Below are 26,700 nucleotides of genomic sequence, written 5' to 3' on the forward strand. Positions count from 1 at the left end.
CCGTGGTCAAAATAACAGCAGGTTCACTTAAGATACTTCCAAAAGACCTTTGGACAAACTGTATTGACTGTCTTCAGCACCTTTGAAGTGTCTTCCTGCAGTGGATTGATTTCCAGGATTGTATTGGTTTGTCACTCAATACAGAAGTCTGCTGATTACTGAGTGCACAGTGGAAGTGAGGAGCCCTTTGATCATCAGGACGGTGAAGAGAATATACCTGAAGCACGTCTGTCACGGTCAGAAATGTCATGAAGAATATTTTTTCAAAACTAAAAAGAAACTTCAAAACTAAAGAAAAAATGCAACAGTGGAACTTTGGTGATTTTCTTTGTTTTTGATTGGTCCAGAGACACTCTGTGGGAGAATCCAATGTGAAAAACCTTGAAAAGTCACGGATGATGACGAACATGGCCCATCTTTGACTGATGTGCTGCCATAGTTGCAGGTGAGGGGAGACGCTCTGCCCACCTGGCTCCTGTCGTTGGCCAGTGCACGCGGCAGCGGGAGCTTGAGCAGGACAGAGCAGGGATTAGCGGGACCTGAAGAACGCTCACTCACGGAGCCAAGCTCATTACGCGCGCTGACCTTTCCAACACCCGGTTTGCCTGGACTCTCCTCGGTGGCCGGCAGGTCTGGTGATGATAAAGATGAAGGTGAGCTGTGGGGGGTGATTGCATCACTGTGTCACTCTTGACGTCCGGATCAATCAGCCAGTCAGACGCCAGTGCTGATCATGGCCAACGGTTCTGGAATGTGAGCGGAGGCCTGTGTCTTCTGCCTCTGCCTGGGATGATCTAAGAATGGCTGCTAAGCAAATTACACAGCTCAGGAACGTTTCCATAATCCATGATCCCAATGGCTCTGACCCTCAGCCCGACACCGGCAAGTCTGTGTGTGTGTGTGTGTGTGTGTGTGTGTGACAGCATGTCCAGAGTTCAGCGGCTGCGCGTCGATGTCTGAACATGAATGTATGTGTGTGTGTGTGACCTTGTTTACACTGCCTCGTGAGGACCTTATGTCTTCTTGGGGACCTTTTGCCGGTCCCCAGGGGTCCAAACCTCAGTTTGAGGATGACGACTTCAAAACAATTGAATGTAATTAGGTTCTAGTTTGGTTCAGAGTCCTGGCTCAGGTGAGCCGTGTGTTTTGGAGGGTTAGGTTTAAGGTGAGAGGCTGGGGAAAGGGTGATGGCATGAGGAACCTCACAATGTCCCCACAGGGACAGCAGCACAAACAGTGTGTGCGTGTGCGTGTGCGTGCGTGCGCCGGCCGAGGTTGCTCTTGAAAAACGCTCTTTTTCATGCACTGACTGTTTCAAACTCAGTTCCCATGAAATTGCTCCTGGCTCCACAGTCAATGGGCTCGCTTGAGGAGCGAGAGCTTCCAAATGAAGACAAAGTCACAGACCCTTGAATGGTTCACAACAAAGATGTTATCAGTGTGTGACAGAAGCAAAACACACATCCGTGTCCCTTCACTGAAGAAACATGAGTGATGCATGGTGATTCACTTCTTTTGCTTCATGTAAAAACCATTCAGTGCCTGGTGTTTACAGTGAATTATTGAGCTGTGCCAGCTGCTCTGATGCTGTGCACGCGTCCCTCGCTCGTGTCCAGGCCCTCTCCGCCATGTTCGCTGGTGCGGCGTGAAGACTGCGCAGACGAGCTTTCTCCGCCTGTGCTTGTGGGTGAGTGAGCTGGTGGGGATATCGCCCTCTCTCTCCGTCTCTCTCTCCCTCAGCAGGAGGTGGAGCTTTGCTGGGTGCAAACTTGTGCGGCTCCGCGCGCGGCGCAGTCGCCTCGGCGCTGTGAGAGCGCAGCGTTAAGTCGGAGCGCTTTCGCATGAACCTCCGTCCCGTGTGAAGTTGCGTGGAAACTTGATGAGCCATGATGAGCCAGCGGACGGTCAACCTCGACACCTACAGCCTGTCGCTGCTCACGGCCAAGGAGGACATCCTGAACCCAAGGACCTCCACCAACTGGTGAGCCACTTTTCCACGCGCTTTTCCCCCTGAAACACGCTCCTGAGACGTGGGATTCGGTGTGGCGCAGTTGCGTAACTGTTGCAATTCATCCTGTGAGAGAGTGCGCAGGAGTGTGGCGACCTGAAACTCGGCCCAGCTGACCGGGATCGGGAACTCTCGACTCCAAATCGGGTGTGTTCCGGTTGGTCCCTGTGGCTGCTGCTTGCTCGGATCATCGCTGGTTATTACGCGCAGCAGGCGTCGCCTCCACCGGTGCCCGGCGCCGTGACGCTGCTCTTTCACCTCGTCGTCAAGATCGTCGTTTTTTGGATCGAATTTGGGCCGCTGACTGGCTGCGGGTTGAAAGACATTGGTGTCAATGGAGTTGCACTCTACTGTTCTTATAGCTTCGGTTGCAGATGAGTCGTGCAGGTTGCAACAGGCAGGTACGACTCACTTATAGAACAAGCTGATTTACGAGTTGGTGAATGGCCATGTTGGTTTATGACAGGAATAGAATGCAACTGTCTTAATCTACTTGCTTAAATCCGATCCAATATTCTCATTTCTTTATCTGTTTGATCTCTTCCATTGAGTTCCTCCTCTGGCTGTTGTTGCTTGGCTTCAGTGAGTCGTCGTCTGTTTTGTGATAAATACATATCCCACACGCCCGTTAATAATGACATGTTTGCCAGCAGCACAGTGAGGCTATTTAGCCTCATTGTGTGGCCAGTTATTAGTGAGCTGTGTGCAGGGAAGGCTGTGGACTTGAGCACGTGCGCCAGCCTTGTTCATGTGCTACTTCACATCCCTCTCCTCCGGTCAGCATCTCCTGCATTTGGCCCCAGCTTTAGGTCATGCCGTCTGTTTGGAACAGCCCTCTTCGTATCACTTCTCTTGTTTACATTTCAGCACTGCACGAGCAAACAAAACCAGCCACGAGTCACAACAATGTGAAGATAGTGCTTAAGTCACACTATCTTTCAAAGTGCTGGACACAGCTTTCAGTCGATTTGAGTTTTGTCTGTGTAGTGTGACTGACATTTCAGGATGTTTATTGACTCCTAGTAATTCAGCTTCAAGTCAGTGAGTTACGGTCTGATTCCTTGCAGCAGGTAGATGCAGACACACTCCAGCTGGACACCTGTAGTAACCTGACCTCCTCACACCTGGCCGCCTCGGTTCCAGACGATACAGGCTTCAGTTTTACCTTCGGCTCTTCTGTCAACTGATGACGGCTGCCAGCTCAGCCATCAGATTATTAGTATATTTCACTTGAGCAACACTGTAGCACTGTATTCGTACGTCGCTTGAGAGCCTGTTTTGTTTCTGTTATTTGACACTTCAAATGGTCAAAACTGCAAATGAAACTCGGTGAGTTGTGTCACAAAGCGGACTCACATACACAGGGGTCTAATTTTCTTTCACTTTTTCTTGACTACCAACTTTGTCGTCATTTCATTTCGTTTCACTCCATGTAAAAGTCTTTATTGTTAGTGCTGAACGTGGCTTGAAGAAAGTCTGACGATTGCAACTGAGCTGGCTGAGTGAAGAGCTAATTCACATCAGTGTGAAGCACAGTCTTCTCCGAACATAACACTGTTGTTGCTCCTTGAGCTTGGAAAACCCCAATTTTTCCAAAGTGATTGGGTTCCAACACTTCCATATTGATACTGCAGTGATGTCATGTGTTCTCCTGAGAACATTTGCAGGGTGAAAAAAAGAGAACAATCCGGATTGTGTCTGTTTCCACTCACCGCCGCCTGTCAGCGACCAGATGAACCCGCACACCTACACCCTTCTGTGCGCCACATGCACACGCTCGTCTGTACGGCCCATGACAAGAGACTAAAGACGACGGCCTTTTTTAAAGCCTTTCCGACTAGAAATAGAACCTGATGATGTCACGACTCTCACTGTCACATTCCAAGTTTCCTACAGAGACGAGGGAAGTTTTCGCAGGGAGGGGTTTTTGTCTCCCAGTGTTTTATCTTCTGACACTGTGTCCTGAATGGGAAGTCCACTCTTTGTTTCCGGTCCAGAGGAGAAGTTTCAAAGGTGGCGCTCGTTTCTTGTTAGCAACTGTGCAGATCATGTTCAGCTGCATTTGTCCATAAACAAGTTCACAGATACACTTCCTGGACAGATGGTTTGTGATTGGTGGTGTAGATGTTTCTCCTCAACGTGGCCTTGGTGTTGGCAAGTGGAAGCCACGACCCACCCTGCTTGCTCTGGATTGTGAGCCAATGCAGTTTTATTTGGCAGCAGATCTGGGTGTGGGCTCCATCTGCGATGCATATCTATCGCCTGAAGACACACCTTTCTCATGGATAGGTTTGTCCTGTATGCGTTAGTGACTCAGAAAGCAAACATCAGATTAGCAAAGCTCGGTGTGACAGAGGAAGAGTGGGGCGTCTGGAAGTGGTTTGGGAGACTAACCCGCTCTTGAGTGATGCAATGGCCCAAACAGTCCGTCACCTTTGACTTTTGCCATGTGGCGCGCTTGCTGCTGTGAACTGACTTGAATCTGTGCGACTTCGACCTGCTCCAGCCTGTACCTTACTTTGAAGGAAGTGAGTGGGTTTTTATCCATGACAAAGATCTTATCTGGAAAGGCTGCAGGAAACAAGGCGTTCATGCAGCGACTCTCCACTGGAAGGTTAATTCTGGTTTCATGTGTCGTAATGACTTTGACAGGCTGTGGGAAGCGCACGGCTGCCGTCGTCTTACACCCAGCCTTCACCTGTGAACTGCCTCTTGTTAATGATAAATGGAGGAGCCTTTATTTCAACAAAGGCCCGGGGTGTTTGTGTTGCTGCTACTTGCCAGAATTTCCACAAGCTCATGCATGATTAAGCCAGACCTAAAGAGTGGCTGGGTCTAGAGTTACACGGCAGATGAAATGCACCTGTGGGCGTGGAGGACCTGAACGCTGAGGCAACCCCAGGCTGGGAGTCTGTTCACAGAGACTTTGTTTTTAAAGTAAGCTTTACATCCACCACATAATGAGCCCATCGCTGTCAGTAGGACGCTGTACTCATCACTCCATCAGCTTCTCCTCCAACCGTCACGCAGCGCTCCCCCTACCTGTGCGTGTAATGATCCACAGAGAGCTGCCTGACAGGGGGGGCCCGCCATATTAGTGCTGTCTGTCAACTCCTGAGCGTTATTGTCACGCTCATCTCTTGAAGTTACGGTTGGCGCTTCACGTCTTTGAAATGAATCCTCTCTCATCCAAGATGGCTCACAGCCTCATGAACCGACGTGGCTCAGATGTGGCGTGGTGCGCCGGTACTTTCCCAGTAACAAGCTGGAGGTTTTGACAGGAAACCCTGAGTGGACAATCCAAGATGGCTTCCCAGAGTGTAAACAGGAAGTGGACGTTTGTAACAATGAGATACACTGAAAGAAACAAATGCCTTGTAACGGCCGCATATTTCTCCAGAAGCTGCCACTATTCAGACCTGGCAACCCAAGAATAGCTTTCAAAGACTTTTTTTCCAACTTTGGTCAGTGGAATGTGCCATGTGAGGTCCCAGGTACCAATGTTTTATGCTTTAATTTTGGGGCTCAGCCCTAATCCTCTAAGTCAAGAACAGCCTGGTGCACTTAGGTTACTGAGGTGAGGATGAGGAAGTGGAGTTAACTCCACAGGGAGTCTGAACTCTAGATGGAGTGAGGGGCTCGGGCCATCTGGCAGGCTGAGGGTAGAACTGCTGCCATGCTGAGCCACTTGAGGTGTGGAGGGAGAAAGAGATGGTGCATCTCAGGAGCACCTCACCGCTGCTCTCCACCAGAAAAAGGCGCTTGCTGGCAGGTGACTTGGTCAGTATGGGACAGTGTGGTGTGTTTCTGTGTGTAAAGTCCCTTCATTGGTGACAACAGGGCATCACAGTGTGACGTGACTCAGATGCCTCTGGCTGGAGTCTGTGGGTGGCAGGATCCACTGTGACCGAGGTAATAGCTGTTATACGTCCGTCCCTCTAGAAGGATTCAGGCAGTAATCGCCTGCGAGCTGCTCTCCACTGCCGTAAACACTGTTTAGGAAGCTGCAGATCTGAGCTGGAGGTGTGGGGGTAATAGCAGCTCTCAGACTTGATGAGACATGACTTCACCACAGCGCACGTCTTTCTCTGTAGTTTCCAACGCACCGCCACTGCTGGGTGGTGTGGAGGTTGCAGTGGCAGTGACTGGTATAAATAGATGGTGCAACTGAACGTTGCTCATGGCCAGAGTTTGTTCAGAAGTAAGAAGCAAACTGGCTTGACACGTCCAAGTGATCGCTCGGGCGATTTGACCATGGTTTCCACTGGAGGTCATTGTTTCCTTCTGCTGTTAAAGCACCAGGGACCAGAGTGGCCACACGTACGTGTCTTGTGCATGTCTTTTTCAAACTCCTGACCCTCCTGGAAATATCAAGAGGCGTAGATAGAAATGTGGGCGCCATTGACTTGACTCCTCTATGTTTGGACGTGGCTCCTGCCACCAATAACGTGGCCCGCTCTGTGTGTGTGTGAGCCACGCTGCAGACCGGATAACAGTTTCAAACGTGGACGATTCTCACCTCCTCAGTTCCCTGTCTCTTGGCCAACCTTTTCAAGCTGAGGTGTCTGAGCATGTTGCATGGTGCAGATATTTGTGCCTTTTCCCAGAACAGACCAATCTAGCAAGCAGCTGTGGTTTCTCTGACTCTGCTTCATTTTCCCACACTCATTTGCATAAATCCCTCATGTTTGCTGCCGAGTCTGACGCTCTAGCCAAGATCACCATGGAAGTGATTGTAAAATCCGGGTGGAGGACCGTCCCAGGCTGGGAACCCCAAACTTGCTGCTGGAAGCTTTGGGTTAAGGGTGGAGGAGGGTGGTCTGGGGGTGTGCGGTGTCATGGCAACCATGGTGGGAAACCTACTTTGTTTGTTGAAGAGAGAGAAAAGGGCTTAAGAAGGGGTGATATGGCCACAGTGAATGGCTCAGGACGCTCGGTAGTGAAAAACAGAACTGGGTCCAGATCTGCTGATTCAGGAGTTTACAGATGGTAAAAGCAGAGGAGGATGATTGGACCTGGGCTTGAAAGTACAACTCATGCATTCAAAAGGGAACTGAAGTCGAAGCTTAAAAGCTTTAGGAAATGTTTGAAGATCAGATGTTTTGTTTTGGGAATTGCATAATGACCAAGGCGGGAGGAAATTGGAGCATGTACCGTGGGACGACATGTACAGGAAATGCCAAGAGAAAATCCCAGCAGAGGATGGATTCAGACCATTTATCCACACTCTCCCCCTCTTCTCCAAACTTGTGGCCTTCCCCTGGAGATGATTCCAGGGGACACTCGGAGGGAGACTCTCTCGCCCCCCCGCAGACTCTCCTTTCAGATTCCACATGTTTCATCGTCCTGCTCTGACAGGATGTTCCTCACCCCTTTAATGGGCCTCAACACCTCCTGCAAACCATTAGTGAGCAGTTCTTACGTTGATTCCTGTTCTTAGGCCCAATTCCTATTGTCCGAGCTCCAGTTCATGCCAAGCTTGGTCCATGAATAATCAGCTGGCGTGGCACAAGACGCTGACTGGCTCAGCGGTGACCAACGCAGCCGCGTGTGCCGTTGTGATCTCGTATGTAGCAGTTGTTTTATAAAAGTGTATGGACATTGCTGTCATGTAAACACTTGCTTTGTGTTAAAACACTGTTTTGAAACTTCACATTTCATTTCCCCAAAATGTGGTTTGCATCTTCGGTCCGTCGGTGACGTGTCCACTGTGAAATGTTCCCGTCCCGGAGCCGTCTTCACTCCCACTGCTTAGTGCTGAGTACATCGATGGACTCGACACGCTGCAGCCGTGGCTTGTGATAATCGATTGTCATGGATTTGTTGTGGCAGCCCGAGGTGCCGCCCGTAACTGTGGCCGTTTTATTCATGAACGACAGAGAGCTCCCCCTTTTCAAACAGGTCAATAAGCGCTCCACCTCAACACGACTGCTGACTGACAGGGTTTGTGAGGACAGAGAGCAGAGCCAGTCCCTGTGAGGACGTCCTGTGTGATGTGGACGTCTACAGGGGACAGGGCAGGCTGGACGGCTTCCTCAGGCTGACAGCAGGCCGAGCTTTTGTCTCGAGTGTCGTGTGACTCGTGGCTTCTCCCTCAACTTCTTCATCTCCTCCTAAAACACAAGGCAAATCTGAAAGCAACATGTTTCCTCCACTCGCTCCTCTTCACTGTATCAGCACAAAGGAGGCTGTTTTCCTTGTCTTCTGCAGCGCCTTCACTCGGCTTCTGGTATTTTCACCTCTCTGGCTGCTTGTTTTGCTGAGACTGGACCCCCCCCACAACATTCCAGCTGCTCTCTCCCACTGCCTTGGACGCTCCATCCCACGCGGCCTGTCGCTGTAATATCTGTCATTTTCCTCCACATTTACCACGGTGCCTCGGGGCCAGATGCTGGAGCTCTGCAAGCCTCTCAGGAGAGTGTGCAGCGTCCTCCACCCAGCTGAAGATGATCACTCTGATGATGAACTTGGCTGGATCGAGGCCATTATGTCAAGTTAGCAACAGACGAGTGTGAGCACTCAGCGGCTGGAGCGTACTGGACTGTCATGTGCTGTGAGGGAGAGGACCAGGTTGCCTCTGACTGATGTGAAATATCTCCCCTCAAGACTGAACGAAAACGTGTGACTCCTGGAACACTCTTTTCTGTGCTGTCTGGTAACCCATCAGTTGTTTCATCAAACTTCAGATTCTAGGTTAAAAAAAATCTCATTTTTTAAAAATCTCTAGATTAAGATTTTTTTTTTATGTGTTCAATCTATTCTGCGGATTTTCTTTTCTTCACTGGCCCTAATCCTCTCCCGTAGTTTTCGGACTGTAATGGAGTCGGCTGTAAACTCCGCCCGCCGTGGTCTTCAGGTCCAGCTCTGGACTCTCCCGTGACTCAGTAGAGCCTCGACCCTGTGGAGGCTCTGTTCAACGGCTGGAGTCAACCCAGCCAGCTTCCCAAGTTTTCACCGCTTGGTTGACGTCGAGACGTCACTTTCCAGCGCCTGCTCCGGCGCTGTCATGGCTGCAGAGGGTCACTCCCCTCATCTCATCATATTTGCCTGCAGCCCAGAACATTCATGTGAACATTCGACTCACTACGCTGCTCTCACACATAGTTTCCCTCTCACTGAGCAGTACGCACTTTTATTTCCCTCTAAATGTTCCCTCTGTGGCTGCTGAGCCAGATGCTTCTCACTGGGCTGTGTTGTAGCGTACGTCTCACCACATTTTCAATGATTATAAATCCCTCACTGGGGCCTGCAGGTTTGAGCCTGTCATGCTTCAGCTTAGACACTTCCTGTTCACGAAACATCTCCAACCTGACATGTTCAGGGTGGAGATGTTTTACCATGCAGTTCAAACCAGAGGTGGCTACTCAGATCTGGGAAGAGCTTTCAGTTTTGTCTGCTTCCTAACAGGCGTTTTTCTTTGTCGGGTTAATGTCCAAGGATCTTTGAGTCTCCATCAAAGAGTAATCCAGGTTAGAGGTTTAACTCCAGTGAATGATCCTGTCCTCAGTCACAGAAGCAAACACTTCTGTAGCTGTCGTCGGCGTTTTCACGAAGGATAAGCCACGACGTAAGACGGGGAATATCTGCCACAGCCATTGACCTAACATTGAGTACATCAGTTGTTTTTATTTTTAACGTATGTGAAAAAATAAAACCATATTATATCAACAACTAAGTAAATATTAAGGATACCAGTTACTAACGCTATTACACGTGAAGTTACTCCCATATGAGTCGTTCTTTGAACAACTTTCATCAGCATGTTGTCTTGTACATGGGTGACAGTCACAACTTCCACTGCAGCTCAAACACAGATTTTACAACATTTTCAGACACTGACATTCAAAAATCGGTTTCGTGGTATCGGTGGCCATTCTAGTACAAGTACTGAAGTCCAGTGTCGGACCGATACCCGATAGTAGTAAATATATAATTTTAATGACAGGTAGATTTCCAAAAAAAAAAATCATTTGTCATAACAAAATTGACATCAATTAAATATGTCTTATTGATGAGTCAGCGATCTGACTCTGCTCGTGTCTTGGACACTGTAAAAAATGTGTAATCACGAGAAGGTAGCGCAGTAGTTCTCAGTCCGTGGATCAAAACGTTTTAGCCCAAACAATGGTCCAACAATGAAAAGTCTAACACCGGTGGCTTTGGAAGAGAGCAAGCTGAATGTCAGCAGCAGGGCACATGCAAAGCCTGGGGGGAGGAGAAGCAAGTCCAGGTGTAAGCTCCACCGCAGCCGTGGAACAGAGCCAGATGATGACGGCAGCTCGGCGGTGTGGAGTGTTTGCCCGCATCATGTGACCCCGGCAGGTCACCATTGTTGGTGCGGCGCTCCATCCTCACGAGAGGGTCTGCACAAGCCTCTTGTCCTCCTCAGACGTTTGCAGTAGTGATCGCTACATATTGAGCTATTTCTTCCTGCGTGCGTCGCGTCTCTGTGGGGCACATGAGGGCTTCGTCTGCCTTGCCTCATGTCGGGTTCCTCTGTGGCGCGCAGTGAGGCTTTCGCTGTCTGCACACATTGTTTCCATCTCAGTGTTGACGTCAGTGCGTCATGGCTGGCCACATGCAACAAGATGCTTTTCTTGAAACGCACCTGGCTTCCATGCTGGCTTGGCTACACCTATCCCACCAGTGTTTTCCACAGCCATACATGAAGTACACTCCCCGAATGTGTCCTCAAATAAGGGTCAGTAAGTCGAATTCTCTCTTACTCATCCCCCATTTACAGCCTGGGGCAAAGACTGCAGCCACATATTCATATTCAGGAGGTGGACTGCTCCGTCCTCAGTTGTCATGGCACCTCTGAATAGTCCTTCTCAACTCACTAGCACTCACAAAAGGGGCAGTGACGGACTAACACGGGACAAAAACACAACTTGTGCATTTGTTCCAAGTGGTTTCATCGGAAGACAACTAGAAAGATACTGTATCGGTGTGTTGACCGCGCTGGAAAACAAGCAGCGTCACCGTCCCTGCAAACATCAGAACAAAGTCCTGCTTCCTCACGTTTTTTCCTTTCAAGTCAGGTCTTGGTGAGTCATCCGACCCGAAGGTGTCGCGTGAGTCGGGCTGGGCCACACTTCAAGTGAAACTGCTGAACAATGAGAGGCAGGGGGAGCGGGCTGCACTACTTTTGCCCATGTTTGGAAAGAGGAAATGAGCCCTGTGTGCTGTGGGGACGTCTCTGAGCTCACCTCTCTGAGTCCAGCCTGAGAATAGCACCGAGCCCAGGTCAGCTCGGGCCCTGGGCTGCAGAAGAATCTGAGGCGCGCAGGAAGACTTGCCGCAGGTTAGGGTCTTTTTAAGCTCAGTCCAATGGAGTTGAACTGCCGAGGCTCAGCAGAGGCTGACGCTGCAGGCTGAGACGCTCATGAGCCTCTTTAGGAGGCGAGCTGGGCTGAGTTCCACCTATTGTCTGACATATTTCTCTTCATGGGCCGTGGGTCCTGCTGCAGAGGCCTGCACACGCTCCCCTAAATCTCCCCGGCTGACAGAGGTGGAATGCATGCAGGGACTGCAATAATGTGCAGCCGTTTTTCTGTAGCAGAACACAGAAGGGAATCAAAGGGACGAGTGGAAGAGTTGGATCTTAGACAACTAGACTCTGAGTGGCTGAGAAATGCACATATTTTAACCTGAAAACACAGTCCTGACCTGAACACAATCCTGACCTGAACACAATCCTGACCTGAACACAGTCCTGTCCTGAACACAGTCCTGACCTGAACACAGTCCTGACCTGAACACAGTCCTGTCCTGAACACAGTCCTGACCTGAACACAGTCCTGTCCTGAACACAGTCCTGACCTGAACACAGTCCTGACCTGAACACAGTCCTGACCTGAACACAGTCCTGAGCTGAACACAGTCCTGACCTGAACACAGTCCTGACCTGAACACAGTCCTGTCCTGAACACAGTCCTGACCTGAACACAGTCCTGACCTGAACACAGTCCTGACCTGAACACAGTCCTGTCCTGAACACAGTCCTGACCTGAACACAGTCCTGACCTGAACACAGTCCTGACCTGAACACAGTCCTGAGCTGAACACAGTCCTGACCTGAACACAGTCCTGACCTGAACACAGTCCTGTCCTGAACACAGTCCTGACCCGAACACAGTCCTGACCCGAACACAGTCCTGACCTGAACACAGTCCTGACCTGAACACAGTCCTGTCCTGAACACAGTCCTGACCCGAACACAGTCCTGACCTGAACACAGTCCTGTCCTGAACACAGTCCTGTCCTGAACACAGTCCTGACCCGAACACAGTCCTGTCCTGAACACAGTCCTGTCCTGAATACAGTCCTGACCTGAACACAGTCCTGACCCGAACACAGTCCTGTCCTGAACACAGTCCTGTCCTGAATACAGTCCTGACCTGAACACAGTCCTGACCCGAACACGGTCCTGTCCTCTCTCTTCACTCATTCTTCAGCGTGACGGCGGTCAGTGGCGAACGCTCTCTACAGGACCCCCACCTGCTTCTGTGGTTTCATGAGACTCATTGTTTTGTCTAATCAAACACACTTCGGTGGAGAGTCTTTGAGACATGTGGTCACCATACACAGTCACTGGCTGAGCTAGTTCCACTCCTCTGGTGGTCTGAGCCTCTGGCTCTGTCAGGACGGCACACGCCGGTTAGCATCCTTCAGAGGGCTGAGTCAGCACCTGTGTTTGTCCTGTGATGATTGTTTCTGCTTTTTAATGGTGTCGGGGTGGAGAAAACAAACTCCACCCTCGAGCAGCTCGACCGGAGCAGTTCGCTCCGCTGGTTCCCATGAAAGGGTCATTCATGTTTGCTCAGCCTTTCTTGAGGGTCAAGTAATGAGAGGTCTGACAGCAGATGTGACAGGTGTTGCTGCGTCAGCAGGTATTTACCCCTGTGTCCAGCTTCGTCTTGGCTCCATCCTCGCACCCCTTGTGCTTTTTGTGACTTGCTCCCGGTGTCGATCGCCGAGGTGTGTGCGTCTCAGATCTCTCACTCTGCTGGCTGAGGTCATGGCTGGCGAGGTCTGGAGGTGGGAACAGAGATGAGTCTGTTCTCCTCATCAGCCCACGGAGGAGCCCCCGCGTGCTGAGAGTTGTTCAAGAGCAGGAGGCCACACTTCTCTGCCACCCTTTTGCTTTTGGTCACCGGGTGCTGACACTCGCCGACTGGCCGGTCACGAACCTGCCCCCGGAACGGAGAATCCTCCAGTGCAAATGTGTGGCTCAAAGCTGACCTTTATTGGTGTTCCCACACACCTCCAGGGTTTATTTCAACGTGCTGCACTGACATTTCCTCAGTGAGTCACACTCTCTTGGCTCTGTTGCAGAAACTCCCCGTCGATATCCTGGAAGATATGCAGCCCAGTGTGGCCCCACTGTGAGACCCACCACGCTCCAGCTCTTCAGTTAATATATATATATGTATATGAAAGCGGTGTTTCAAAGATGATTAGAACTGGAGATTCTTTTTCTGAATGCAACATGTTGGACTCTTTCATTCAGGGACTAGACACTAGACAGGAGTGTGATGAAGTGTTTCAGCTCTAAGGTACACAATATTGAAAATTATATTTGCCCAAACAATATTCACCAAGGACAAAGAGGCCCAGCTGTTCCGCGCGCAGCTGTGTGGACCTGGAGGCCGGGGACTCTTCGTGGAGACACGGGTTTGGAGTTGGTCAAACCAGTGTTCTTTGACCCAAATAGGTTGCCTGACCTCCGATGAGATAAAGCACTGCTGATCTGTCAGTCAGGTCATTTACATCATGAGATTTCATTTTGCAAACACCAAAGTTTGAAGTGCTGCTGGAGAATATTCAACCTCACAGACAGACCACAGTCACACAGGCCTTGGCTGATGGACAGTCTTCCAGAACAGACATAACAGCGCCAGACGAAGCTGTATTTGACTGTGGAGGATTTGAATTTCACTCTGGTCACCACGTTTAGATGACGTTCACGTTCCAGCCTCCACCCAGCGTGACCCCGTGTGCGGGCTGATTCCCGGTGGGCGGAGAATTTGCACATGCAATTCAAACTCCTTCGGAGAAACCGTGACCTTTGACCTGGAGTGCTTGTGACCGCCGGCCTTCTGGAATTCCTTGAAAGGCCGAGCCTGTACTGGAAGGGTTTTTAAGCTCTGGATGTGGTTAGCGTTAAAGCCTTTGTGCATGTTGAGGTCAGACGGGGGGGTGAGCAGATAAATGGAGGCAAAAGGGGCTGCGCCGCACTCACGGCACTAACACAATAACAACAGCTCTGTTGTCTCTGCTGTAAACCAGCCAGCCGACCTGTGCTCCTGCACTCAACCCAAAGACTGGAAGCAAATATCAGCCACTGTTTGTGTCTCCAGAAACACATCTGCATCCACAAAGAGGCCAGTGACCTTTGGCTGCTGCGAATGGCTGCTCACGGCTTGCGTTCACCGCAGCACCAGATGGAGTTGACACGGCCGGCCTGCGTGTGCCGGGGCAGGAAACCTGTTTACATGTGATTTTAATGCCCTCACTCCTCGTGTTTCATTCCACTCACATGAGCGAGGGATGGTGGAGCTCAGTGGCTGCCGGCGAGCAGCGGCGAGCCAGGTGAGGATCTGCATGCAGGTGATCTCATGAAAACACTCGCAGTTACCTGGGAGACCTGAAGTTTGACGGGCAGAAAGGTGTGGCGCGACTAGTTTTCACCTGCAAAATGCCCCCAACACCCTTGAGCTGTGACAACATGGAGGAGGCAAGTGGCGTGAATGAAGCCTATTGTGCCGCCGTGCCGGGGTTCGTCTGGGAAGAGCGTTTGCACCCGCCACTTGCAGCGTTGTGTTTTCTTGAAACATCTGGTGGGGGAAGGTCGGGTGCAGGGGAAAGTATTTTTTAAAATGTAATCCTAATCTATTGTCTTGTTCGCAGGGCTTTATTCGCGTATGATGGCGTCAGCAACAAACTGAAACTGGCTGATTCAGGCGGTACGTCGTCACAGACACATCTCAGTTGTCAGAACAGATTGGCCTTTGTTCAGGAAGAAACATGATGCTAATGTGTAAACACATCTGTGTATGTGGCTGTTTGCTTTTGATATTACCATTGGAAACACGTGAGTGGATGGATTGTACCAGTAGATTCAGACCTACTTGGAAGTTTGTTTGTTTCATTTCAAATCCAAGTTTCAAGTTCTTGTTCTTGAAAGTGTCCTTGGACTCTGGAACCCTTTCACTGTGAAGACCTTCTGTCATTGCTTCCAACAGTGGGTGGAGTCACAGAGCTGGCCAGCAAGTTTCACGCCTCCAAACCCCAATATGGACTTTGCCGAGTCGGAGAGACGGAGAGGGGAGACCCGCAGATGGCACTGGTCATCTGGGTGAGTGTGTCTTTCACATCTTTCAAGTGGTTCCCTTGTGAGTGAGTGAATGGAGACGGTGGACTCCACAGTAGCATGTCAGTCTGAGATCATCCACAGCATGGGACACTCCCAAGAGCTGGGTGAGTCACTGAACACCACGATGACACTCTGAACCTCCATGGAACAAACATGAAGCTGCAAACTGTTTGAACCTCCAAGAAACCAACGTGAAGCTTCAAACTGTCTGAACCTCCAAGAAACCAACGTGAAGCTTCAAACTGTCTGAACCTCCATGAAGCAAATGAGAAGCTTCAAACTGTCTGAACCTCTATGAAGCAAACATGAAGCTTCAAACTGTCTGAACCTTCACGAAGCAAATGTGAAGCTTCAAACCGTCTGAACCTCCATGAAGCAAATGTGAAGCTTCAAACTGTGTGAACCTCCATGAAGCAATGAATAATCGCTGTGATTGTCAGAATCTAGTTTGAAGGTGTGTAGTCACGGACCACAGAAAGTGACTTGGGGGCCGGACTTGGCCCCCAAGCCGTGATTCTCGTGAGATGAGATCAGTTGTGCTCTTGACTGCTTTTGCTACCCCTCTGCTCTTCAAGCTTCAGACTGAGGTCGCCTGATGTCTGTGTCCCGTTGGTCCACAGGTCGGTGAGAACGTGGACGAGTTCCGCAGGACGGAATGTGCCAGCCACATTCCCGCCATCCGACAGTTCTTCAAGGTGAGGTCATGTGATCCCAGCCGTGACTTTGCTGAAGAGTGGAATTTATGGCTTGTTATTTACGCTTGTTTTGGCTGGCTATTGTTTTGAGAGTTTCCTGTCTTGAGCCCACTTCCTGTCGGTGTGCGGCTGCTGTCAGTGCTGGGCTGAAAGCAAGGGAAGAAGGCAAGATATTTCTGGTCTCACCGAGCGTGCTAATGGCCACGTGTTGAAATGTTGAGTCTATGTCAGGTTTCTATTGACAATTGTGTGTGTGTGTGTATGTGTAGCTGCTATTGGTTGTCATGTACCTCCAAACCATCATGTGTGACGCTAAAGATGTGACACGTCTGCGTGCGTGTGTGTGTGTGTGTGTGTGTGTAGGTGTGTGTGTGCATGTGTCTGCGTGCGTGTGTGCGTGCGTGCGTGTGTGTGTATTGGGGTCAAACGCTGCCTGTCCATCGGACAATGCTTTGATTGATTTGTCCCATTTATCTTGGTGCTGATGGAAAACAAGGTTCTGTTATGGCTGCCAGTCTAATGTCCAGCTGATGTGAGCAGAGACAGGCGTTGGCCCAACCTGGAGCAAAAGCACTGGTGCTAACTGAAGGCTAACTGTTTGTCCTGGACAGGAGCGGAGGAGCTGCCAGTGGCTCTCTGAGTTTCCATATAAAGGCATCTCCTGGTCAACAGCAGAGGAATCTGTGCTGCATTCTTCTCTCTGTTCCTGAAGCTTGAATGCCAAGTGTGGGCTTTTGTGAGCTGCAGTCTGGAAGCCCTTTGCTCCCCAGTGACTTGGCTTTTTACAAGGCTCTTTCTGCTGGATGTTGAGCAGAACCCGGACGGTCAGCACCTTGTTTTCTGTGCGCGCCTCCACAGAACAAGGCCACAGCAGCCCTGACTCCCTTCCACCCGCTGCACTGAGCTCCAGCCAATCTCTGACTCCAGAGCCATCGCTGGGATTGGCCCAATGCTCTTGTAGCCCAACCCCAGGGTCAATCTGTGCGGCTCTAACTGCTTCAGATGTGTCTGTGAATGCTGACGTGATGAGTCCATGTGTCAGCCTCTTCTGTGTCGTTATTGAAGCTAAACGTGTAACATTTACTTTTCATTTTTCTTCCATTAAAATGCGTCCTATTTCTCATAGCACACCCTTTCTAAAACTATTATCACATATAATTACAATACAGATCAAAAGAATACATATAACAACCCACTGTTTTCCCACTGCCAGCATCTGCGTTGCTCATTTTTAATCCATGGTCGTCCATGCGCACGCGCACCACTCCTGTCCCGGCAGGCTTCTGGGGGCTGTTGCCCCGGCCAGTCTGCTCCAGCTGAGTGACTGACTTGCATGCTTTTCCTCACTTTCCTCACTCACCAAAGCTTTCTGTCAGTAGGCTGCCGAGGCTTTCTTTGTTGGCCGCGTTTGCCCAGATAAATCGAGGCTTACTAACCAAAGGGTGTGTGCATGTTGATATAATCTATGGCGATGTGTGACTCATGCACCTGCACGCGCCTGTGTTCAACTTCCAGTCTGAGCCAAGGTTTCTGTTCATTCATGCCACATGTCAGATGGAAGAACTGATCCCTGTGCTCCATCTGTCCCCGGTCGTCCACCTGAGCTGCAGCGTGTGGACGACCTCCTCGCTCGCACTTCACTCTCGTCTCTCTTCTGACTCTGCACCTCTGCACATTTCACTCTTCCTGCGTGGCGAAGCTAACACCTCTTCCTCATGTTCCAGGAAGCACATGCAGCAATAAGTGCGGAGAAGATGGATGAAGTGACGGAGGACAAGGTGAGCGCTGAGCTCAGCAGGACTCAGGCCCAGGCTCCATCTCAGTGGGTGAGGAGAAACTCCAGGTCTGCAGAGAAGGAAGACTTGGTGGTGAGGCAGCTGCAATACCTGTTAGAAGCTCTAGAGGGCGACAAAGTGTTGTGAGACTCGTTCGATGTGGCTTCCAGGGAACCAACTACAGGAAGACAAACGCAGCATTAGAGATGAGACGAATCAACCGAGACTCTTTCTGGGCGCGTGCAGAGGTAACCAAGAATGTTTCCAGGAGACCGATCAATACCAACGTGTGACCCACGCACCACACTGTCACTAATATTTACCTTCAGCGCGAGGAAGAACAAAGGAAGGAGGAAGAGCGAAGACGAGCGACGGAGGAGAGGCGGCGTCTCGAGAAGGAGAGAGTCGAGAAGGAGAGGAAGGACGAGGAGGAGCGCGACCGAAAGATGAACGAAAAGCTGCAGATGATCGAGGAGCAGAGGTCAGAAGGTCACCCGCACCTGTCAAGCAGGGCTTCTGTGATCAGCCTCTATGCTGCCGATAGGTTTTTAGAGAAAAGTAAGTTTTCCTTTCAGTCAAAGCACCGCACAGACCGATAAAAGCCCCACATGTTTGTTTTGGGTCACAGCCATGTGAGGAACGTAGCAACACACTGCCCTTGATTTTGCCTAGCCTGCAGCCTCCACCTAAGAAAAGTGTCTCCAGAACTGTGAAAGTCACTGTCTGAACTGTCTGTCCTAACGTGCTGCAGGCGGAAACAAGCAGAGCAGGAGGAAGAAATGCGGCAGAAAGAGAAGATGAAATGGGTAGGAAAGGAGTGACATGTAAAAGCGAGAGGAGCCAAGGTGGACCAGGGTTGCCTCCATTCTCTGTTCTTGTGCAGGAGGAGCAGCAGAGGGAGCATGAGGAGAACATGAGGGCGCGGCTGAGGAGAAGCCAGTCCATTGAGAAAGCTGCAGTGCGTCAATATTGAGCCTCCAGAGGAGAAGTAGCAAGATTCCGTGTGTTAACTGTGACTTTGACCGTGGCAGGAGGCGGCAGCGCTGGTGTCCCAGCGGTCCATCAACCCTCGCGAGTTCTTCCGACAGCTGTCGTCCACCTCACAGAGCCCGACCAGCCCCGGATCCTCCCGCACCGGTGCGCCCCGACATCATCTGCCTACATAGGAGAGATGAGGGCAAACAGACGTCTAAGAGCCAAACCTTTCTGCCGACAGGTCGGCCTTTCCGACGCTACCAGCGCAGCCTGACTGACACGGCTTTCATCTTCTCCAGAGCAGAAGACAGCGCCCCCTCCTCCCCTCTCGCCTCCCCCCTGGTGTCGCCCTTCTCTCGCGCTCCCACGTCCCCGTTCTATCGCACCATGTCGCCCCCTGCCAGTCCAGATTTCCGCCCTGTCACTTCTCCACAGAGGCCCGGGGTCCAACCGTCGCCGCCCACGTCACCGCTGCGTCCCGACCCTGCAGTGGAAGCTCCAGCACCTGTGGAAGCGCCCGCTCCCCCTGCCTCCCCCAATCCCTTGTCCTCGTTGCCGACGGGTTCAGCACCGAACGGTTCCTCTCAGCCGGCTCCCGGGGCCTCGCCCTCGTCACCACCAAACACCCCGACGGAGCCGCAGCCGTCCAGTTTTGACTTTGAGGCGTGTGCGGCCCCATCCGGGGCCCTTCCTGAGGCCACACCTGCCGCAGGTGGGAAACACAGCAGATAACCAGTCGACTTCATGTCTGACCTCCTTCAGTTGCCGTGATACACAGGACTTTCCTGGCCTTTTCTCGTAGATAATTCAAATGCAAACCTACGTTTTTCCACAGATTTCCACCAAAGAGTGGTGCAGGAGCTGGCCTCGGACACCGGCTACATAGCTCATGCCGTGCTGGTGGAGGAGGACGAAGAGGAGGAGGAGGCAGAGAAGGAGGTGGATCGAGCTGAAACAGAAGCAAAGACAGATGTCTTCACTTTAGAAACAGCTGAGGCCGTGATAGCGGAGGAGGAAGAGGATGAAGAGGAGGAGAGTGCAGTGAGGAATGAGGTTGAAGAGGTGAGGGAGGGCGAAACTGAAGAACAGGACGAGGAAGAAGAAGAGAAGGAGATAGAAGGAGGCGTGGAGGCAGTGGCAGAGGAGGTTGAGGTAGCAGTGGAAGAGGCGGAGACGGAGGAGACGGAGGTGAATGAAGAAGAAGAAGAGCCCAGTCCAAAGCTGCTGCTTTCTGCGCGAGAGGAAGAGCTGATCACAGGTGCGACGGTTTGCTCTTCATCTCAAGCTGATGATGAGGTGGTGATGAGTAACACACAAGGTCTGGCTGGTGGCATCATAACCAATACAGACGCCAACATAAGCCGTCCACGGTCAGCTGACGCTCTGGTCCCCAGCTTGTGACATGTCTCTGACCGAGTCGAGTGGAGGAGAGAGTCTTGCAGATTTTCTTCTTCTATTTGATATCAACCAGCGGCAGTTGACATTCTGTCTCCCCAGTAACAAGGATCCCACTTATCGTCAGTAAAAAACATTCTCTCACCAATTTTAAATCTCTCAAAAGATACAGCCGCCATTTCAACTTGTAGAGCAGTGAAACCCCCACGAGGCTGAGAGTCTCTCTCTTTGAGTGATTCTGAATGCTGTGCTCCCGTGTACGGGACCAAATCGGAATCCCTTCCACTGACTCCGGAGAGCCCCTTGTGGGGTCATATGATCAGAGAGGAACACTCAGGAAAGCTAATTCTGGAGCTTTACCGCCACCTTCTGCACGTCTGAGCACATTGCACTCGGAAGAGAAAACGCAGGGTTGTGAGTGGTATTTTTGAGAGAATGTTATAGAATTGACAACCACAGCGGGGATCTGCCTGACAGTTTTTGTTTGTCCCTGAAAAATAAACAACAGTCTCAAACTGTTTTCCAGAGGCCGAAGCCATTTGTCAGAAGATCATCAACGAAGCTGTGGTCCTGTCCACCAACGGACTCAGGAATGGAGACGAGGCGCATGAAAGAAATGGCTTAGGTTCACCAGCGCGCCGCAGCACCACGTCTGACTGCAGGATGTCTGATCAGGTCCTATCTGATCTCTTCCTCAGAAGCTTCCTGGAGCCTGTCCGATGCTGAGACCGCCTCCCCGGAATTGGCCCCGGTGAGCGGCCATGACCATGAGACCGAGGACGAGGAAGACGAGGAGCAGGAGGAGCACCAGACGACTGAAAACGGAGAGGAGGTACCCGAGCTGCGGTGTTACTGCACCTGCCTGTTGCTCACTCGCCGGCCTCAGATCGAGGGGGATCTGGGCGCCAGCAATAGATTTTGGCCATATACAGATGAGAACAAGTCAAGTTTTGTGCAGCTCAGTCGTTTACCGTTTCTTCCACATGTAAAATATAATTCAACATTTTCAAAATAAATGTGCAGCGACAAAGATAAGCATCAATAACGGTTATATTTGCACATCAAAACAACTGACTGATTTCACTCACACGCTTGCCACGTGACCGGTTCTGTAGTCGATCCAGGAAACGCTCATGACCTTAACCAAACACTCACTCACTCACTCACAATGTGCTTCGACTCTCACGGGATGAGAAGAAAGTTCTTAGCTGTGAAAGAGACGAGGACGGCACAAGTCCGCTCGGCTCAGTCGTTTACTGAGCTGCACCTGCGTCACTCACGGAAAACGATGAATAATGTCTGGTGTTGCTTTCGTTTAAAAAAGGCTGTTTTTGCTCTTGAAAGTAATCAGGCCATTTTGCTCACCCGCAACACGCTCACTGACTCCACCCACCGGATCCTAGTTCACTCCAGTGAGAGGTCCGACCTGCTGTTGCTCTCAAGCCGAGCTCCCAAGGACACGCTGGAAACCAACACACTGGATTCATGCGAGATGGAAGACTGACTGTTGTAGTGCAGTATGGACACATGGGGAGAGACAGTGGACATGGAGGCAAAAGCGAGATGTGGTGGAGGATCGGTGCAACAAGAGGGGACGGCCCTCGTGTGGGAGCTGTCCCAGCTGTCGGGCCTGGCTCGGATCTCTTCACCTGACCTCTGTTTCCTGTCTCTCAGGCGCAGCCCCAGATGTGCGTCCGAGCTCTGTACGACTACACAGCAGGTTCTCACCTGGCCTTCAAAAGCTTCCGCTTCCTACCCCCGGCCGGAACCTAAACCCTCCGCTTGTCTTCCGCAGAGGACGAGAGCGAGATCTCGTTTGAGCCCGGCGACATCATCAGAGACGTGGAGGCGGTGGACAAGGCCTGGTGGAGAGGCTGGAGCAAAGATGGACGCCAGGGCCTGTTTCCCTCCAATTACGTGGAGACCATCTAAGCGGCGTGGCAGCCCGGCGCGCTCTCAGGGACACACTCTTCCTCACGCTCCTGCCTGCCTTCATCCTCCCACTCTGCAGCTCCTGCTCCTGCACACCAGGAAGAATCACAGCTCTTTTTTTGAAGTTGTTGAGTTCAAAAAAAATCTCACACTATGCAGATTTTCCTGGATGAATTAGTTGTTGCCTTTCCCCGGACCAAAATAACTTATCTGAGGATACTGTGGCGGGAGGAGGGAGACGCAGATCAACAAAAAGCAGCAAACTTTCTTTTCATGTGAGAAAGATCTGTTTCTTCTCTATTATTCATGTCTTTTGATGCAACACATCATAAGCTGCCGCTGGTGTGTGGTGATGTGTGTCTCCATGTATGAAGAAGAAGCATCATCATAATCCGTCTGCACATCCACCTATAACCTTCAGTTGGAGGCTGGGAGTGTTTGACACCTGCACCTTTCTTACAGTCTTCTGCCGTGGATTCTTCTTCTTCTTCCTAAAACGCTTTCATCTCCTGGAATATTTCAAGACCTTGTGTTGTGTACATACGAATGTGTATGGATCTGACATGTTCAGCCCTCAGCTTGTTTGTTTTATGAAATCAGTTATTTACGTAAACACTATTCCCCAAAGTATTTCATTAAAATCTGTTTTTCTTCTTGGTGGATTTTTCCCCTTTCAAACTGACACACAGTGAAGAAGGAAACTCTATGTGATTTGAAACTGCGTGTAAAATTTGAAATAAAATCATATAACTATTTCACATGTCTTTATTATTTGCTGGAGCTGCATATAATGCGACGCTTGAACGAGTATTGTTTCACACTGATGCAGTTCCGCGTCCCCGCCGACAGGTGGAGACAAAGTCCTAGGCAACGCCTCTCCGAGTTGCACTCCAACCCAGATGACAAGAACCAACTGCTCAGTATCTTGACAGACAGCTCTTTGTCCCAACTCTTTCTGTTCATCTAAAAAAATCCAGACGCTTTCAAAGCTATAACCGAGTAACACGGCTACACCTTCAACAGGATTTCCCGCCCTCGTGGCACTTTTGACGGATTGAGCGTGACACCAGAAGGTCGGGGCCACGCGCGCCTGACGCCGCTTCAGTCGGGGCCTTTGGCAGATGTACTGCCTTGACACGGGTCTCATCCCACCTGAACTGATGCCTGTTGACAGAGAGAACAAATCCTCGCAGCAGACTCCTCTGGCAAGGCGCTCGCAGAGGATGAGTGTGAAAAGGTGATGAGCCTCTTATGAAACACTAATAGCAACGAGAACTCCAGAATTAAGGCGTAAAATGGATGTTAATTTTAGATTGAAAGAGGGATTTGGATCTGGCTTTCCTCACTTATTTTGGGTTGGTGTTGCAGCCAGGTGGCTTGTGAGGACATCTGGACTCTCACACTCCAGGAGTCAGGCCCGACTGAAGCAGACGTGAGTCACTTCCAAATGACAGGGCCTCAGCACTGTGACGGCCGGAGAGTGTTGCGGCTTATCTTCTGTCTTGGAATCCAACCTTTCTGTTTAACTCTCACTTTAAACATGATGTTTTGGGCCGAACAAAGCTGAAACGTCGGTCAAGTCAAGTCTTCTCCTTGAACTCGAAGCTCTCAAATACGTGTGGAACTCTGTGACCTCAGCCTGCTACAAAGCGAGGCACTGAGGCGGCTGGAACTTGGCCCTCAAGCCTTGACTTTGACACATGTGGTGGGGGGTGTTGCTTACAGCCACCAGGTGTTCAGATCACATTTGAAAGATTTGTATGAAATATTACATTTTTCCTTCAAATATTTCCCCCCACATAGACATGATGAAACAATATTGCTTTTTGCCTATTGATGTTTCATTTCGTAGCTATCAAAAAATGAATAGATCACTAAAATGCGGTTTATGTAGATTACATTTATATATATGTATGTATTTTTTTGACATGAAATGACATCCATGTTTTCATTTTTTCTCAAGAATTTTCGCTCATCTTTTCATCGATGATGAAATGTCCTCTGCAAACAAAGGCTCCTGGTTTGAGATGATGTGTGGAGAGGCCCCGCTGACCAGTCTGGGACGGACAACCCAGTGGCTGTGGAGAATGAGTGAGTCAGGTCTCCTGCTTGGTGGACGCCCGTCCTCGAGCGGGACCCTTCAGGCGGCCCCTGGTCATATCTGGCTCAACAGCCAGGCCCAATCTAGGCCCTGCAGCCCTGAGATGAGGAGGTGAAGAGGCCTTTATCAGCAGCAGGACCAACGACTGCAGCCTAATCTGGGCCCGCAACATACATGCAGCGCTTCGATAAGCGTGTGCATGTCACATGACCCCCTGCTGTACAGTGGCCACCGTACGTTGCCATGCCGCTCTGAAGCAAATGTGAAGGTCGCTCCATCATTTTGTCACGTCACATGTCACCAGCGCACGCCTGCTATTCTTAGCCCGCTTTCTGGTGCAACCTGCGCCTCCTCGCCGCCGCGCCTGTCATCGCCCGCCTCACGCTGACGTCTCCTGATTAATTACGCGGCTGGGATCAGAGTCTCAGCACAGCAAACTTTGAGAGGCGAGCGACGGAGACCGGCTGGCCTTCCAGGCCCAGTGTTCTGGAGAGCGAGGAGAGGGTGGCCCCGTGGCTCCTCCTGGCTTCAGGTTGCTGCAGGTTGCAGGAGCCTCTCAGAAGGTTGCTGTGAGTCTGCTGTGTGGAGTGGAGCAGCACGGAATCATCAAGTGGTTTTGTCTTTGTCCTCGTGAGTCCATCCCTCTGCTCTCCTTCCCTTGAACTGGAAATACTGAAATCGCAGAATGAACATCAAATATTAGACGGCGTTTAACTATATGTCACGTCTCAAAAATGATGGAAAGGAAGTCAGAAGAAGACCTTGTAACAACACATAATCAAACAACATATTTGAATCATGCACTTTCTCTGAACTTCTTCTGGATTAGAACGTGATAAAATATGCAAAGTTCCAGTGAAATGCACCACAGCCACAGTGTTGAAGTGGGAGCTCACTCTCAGACACCTGGGCAGACTCTGCTTGATCCAGTGCACCATGTAGCGTCAGCTTCAGCCTCAAACAACAGGCCTCACGTGCACAGTTCACTTACTCTGTAATTGTTCTGGTTTTTAGGCTAGTTTTGAATTGATTTGTCAGAATGGGGGGAGGCCCCGGGGTGGACCCGACTCCCGCTGCAGATCAAGGACGGAAAACAGCCCTGTAGACGGAGAGAGGGACCTGAGCAGAGATGTGGAGGAGTGGCCCCGCCTCCACATGTGGCCCCTCACCCGGCCGTGGCTCAACACAGCCGGCTGGACGGACGTCAGGCCTCTGTCGTGGCCCGCAGCTTCACCATCACCCAGCGGATCAGCGCGGCACGATCACTTTGTGAAGCCGTCCTGGCAGCTGCTCCTTCTCGCCGTCCGCTCTCACGGAAGCGGAACAATGGGAAGCGGATTACAACGTCTCTATCTCACGGCGGAGCCATCAGATCTCCTCCAGCAGTCCGCCGTGTTTGGCAGCTTTTTTCCTCTCACCACTCCCACGGGGCCTTGTTCCTTCTCTTCTGTTTTTACCACACAATTCCTGCGCTCGCAATAAGCCAACATGTGGCATTGTGATCCAATCACAGGATTTTCTCCCTCCAAATCTTCAAAGTGCTTGAAAACCGCAGGGGAACGTTGGAAGTTGTTAATTAATACAACAGACTCCAAAAAATCCTTTCATTTATTTTAAAGATGAAAACAAGAGAAATGCAAATCCCTCCAAGTGGCTCCTGGCGGCTGTGGCGGCTTGAGTGTGGCGTCCGTCAGCCGCGCGTCTGCGCTCTCACCTCAGCCGCTCCAGCTGCCCTCGCTCCCCGCCGCGCTCAGGCTGTGGGGGTGAGATCTCTCCTGCGCATCAATGGGGAAAGGCAGTGGACGACAGAGCTGGGGAAAACAGAGCAGAAATAAGGGCCAGGATGTTTGTTGGTGTCAGTCCTGACCGTGGAACCGCTCACTTCTATCCACTGCAGTCGTCCAGCAGAGCGGGGCCCGGAGGCCGTCTCAGCCCTCACCACCACCACAAACTGCTTTCCACTCAACCACTCAGTGACAGGAGAAACAGCAGATCCTCCTCCAGCCCCGGGTCAAATGCTCTTGTTGTCAGGGATCGTAGAGACCAGTCTGAGACGTGAGGCACGTTGTCCAAATCAATGGCGGGCCGAAGCTGACGTCCAAATTGTTTTCAGAAGCGGAAAAGTCAGCGAGGTCCCAGAGGTCAGCCGTGTCTCACCCCTAACCGTCGCCACCGTCGTCCCTCACGATCGCTGCCAGATGCTGTGACTTTCTCCCACGCCGGTCCTTTCACAAGTCCGAGGGAGGCTGCCGGCGCTCTTGAGTGATAGGCTCCTGCCTGTGGACACACGGCTTCAGTCTGGCTCACAGCCTGTAGCCCGAGGACGCCCAGCAGGATAATGTGAGACATCTCTTCTCGCACCACTTAGGCCAGGCCCGTGGGGACACGTTGTTTTTATTTTCAAGATTCACGTTAAAAATAGGCAGCATCGCAGCTGGAGA

The 26,700-nt window shown here is 51.0% G+C and overlaps 1 protein-coding gene across 2 annotated transcripts; it reads left to right on the top strand.

The window, feature by feature from the left end:
- Positions 1 to 1,699: 1,699 nt before the first annotated feature.
- si:dkey-40c11.2 (drebrin-like protein A) lies at positions 1,700 to 22,916 on the top strand. 2 transcript variants are annotated; one of them, XM_053871220.1, is made up of 16 exons: positions 1,700 to 1,981; positions 14,921 to 14,976; positions 15,256 to 15,368; positions 16,007 to 16,081; positions 17,806 to 17,949; positions 18,027 to 18,104; positions 18,186 to 18,337; positions 18,608 to 18,662; positions 18,740 to 18,814; positions 18,888 to 18,993; positions 19,073 to 19,543; positions 19,667 to 20,089; positions 20,753 to 20,851; positions 20,928 to 21,058; positions 21,901 to 21,946; positions 22,022 to 22,916. In XM_053871220.1, exons 1-16 carry the CDS (start codon positions 1,887 to 1,889, stop codon positions 22,156 to 22,158), a joined length of 2,256 nt encoding a protein of 751 aa, XP_053727195.1. In that variant the 5' UTR covers positions 1,700 to 1,886; the 3' UTR covers positions 22,159 to 22,916. The 2 variants fall into 2 exon arrangements, with proteins under 2 accessions (XP_053727195.1, XP_053727194.1); XM_053871219.1 differs by having other exon boundaries at positions 1,704 to 1,981; positions 20,925 to 21,058.
- The last annotated feature ends 3,784 nt before the right edge of the window (positions 22,917 to 26,700 follow it).

Source organism: Synchiropus splendidus, chromosome 7 (genome assembly GCF_027744825.2).
Source record: "Synchiropus splendidus isolate RoL2022-P1 chromosome 7, RoL_Sspl_1.0, whole genome shotgun sequence".
In the NCBI taxonomy this organism is placed as follows: domain Eukaryota; kingdom Metazoa; phylum Chordata; class Actinopteri; order Syngnathiformes; family Callionymidae; genus Synchiropus; species Synchiropus splendidus.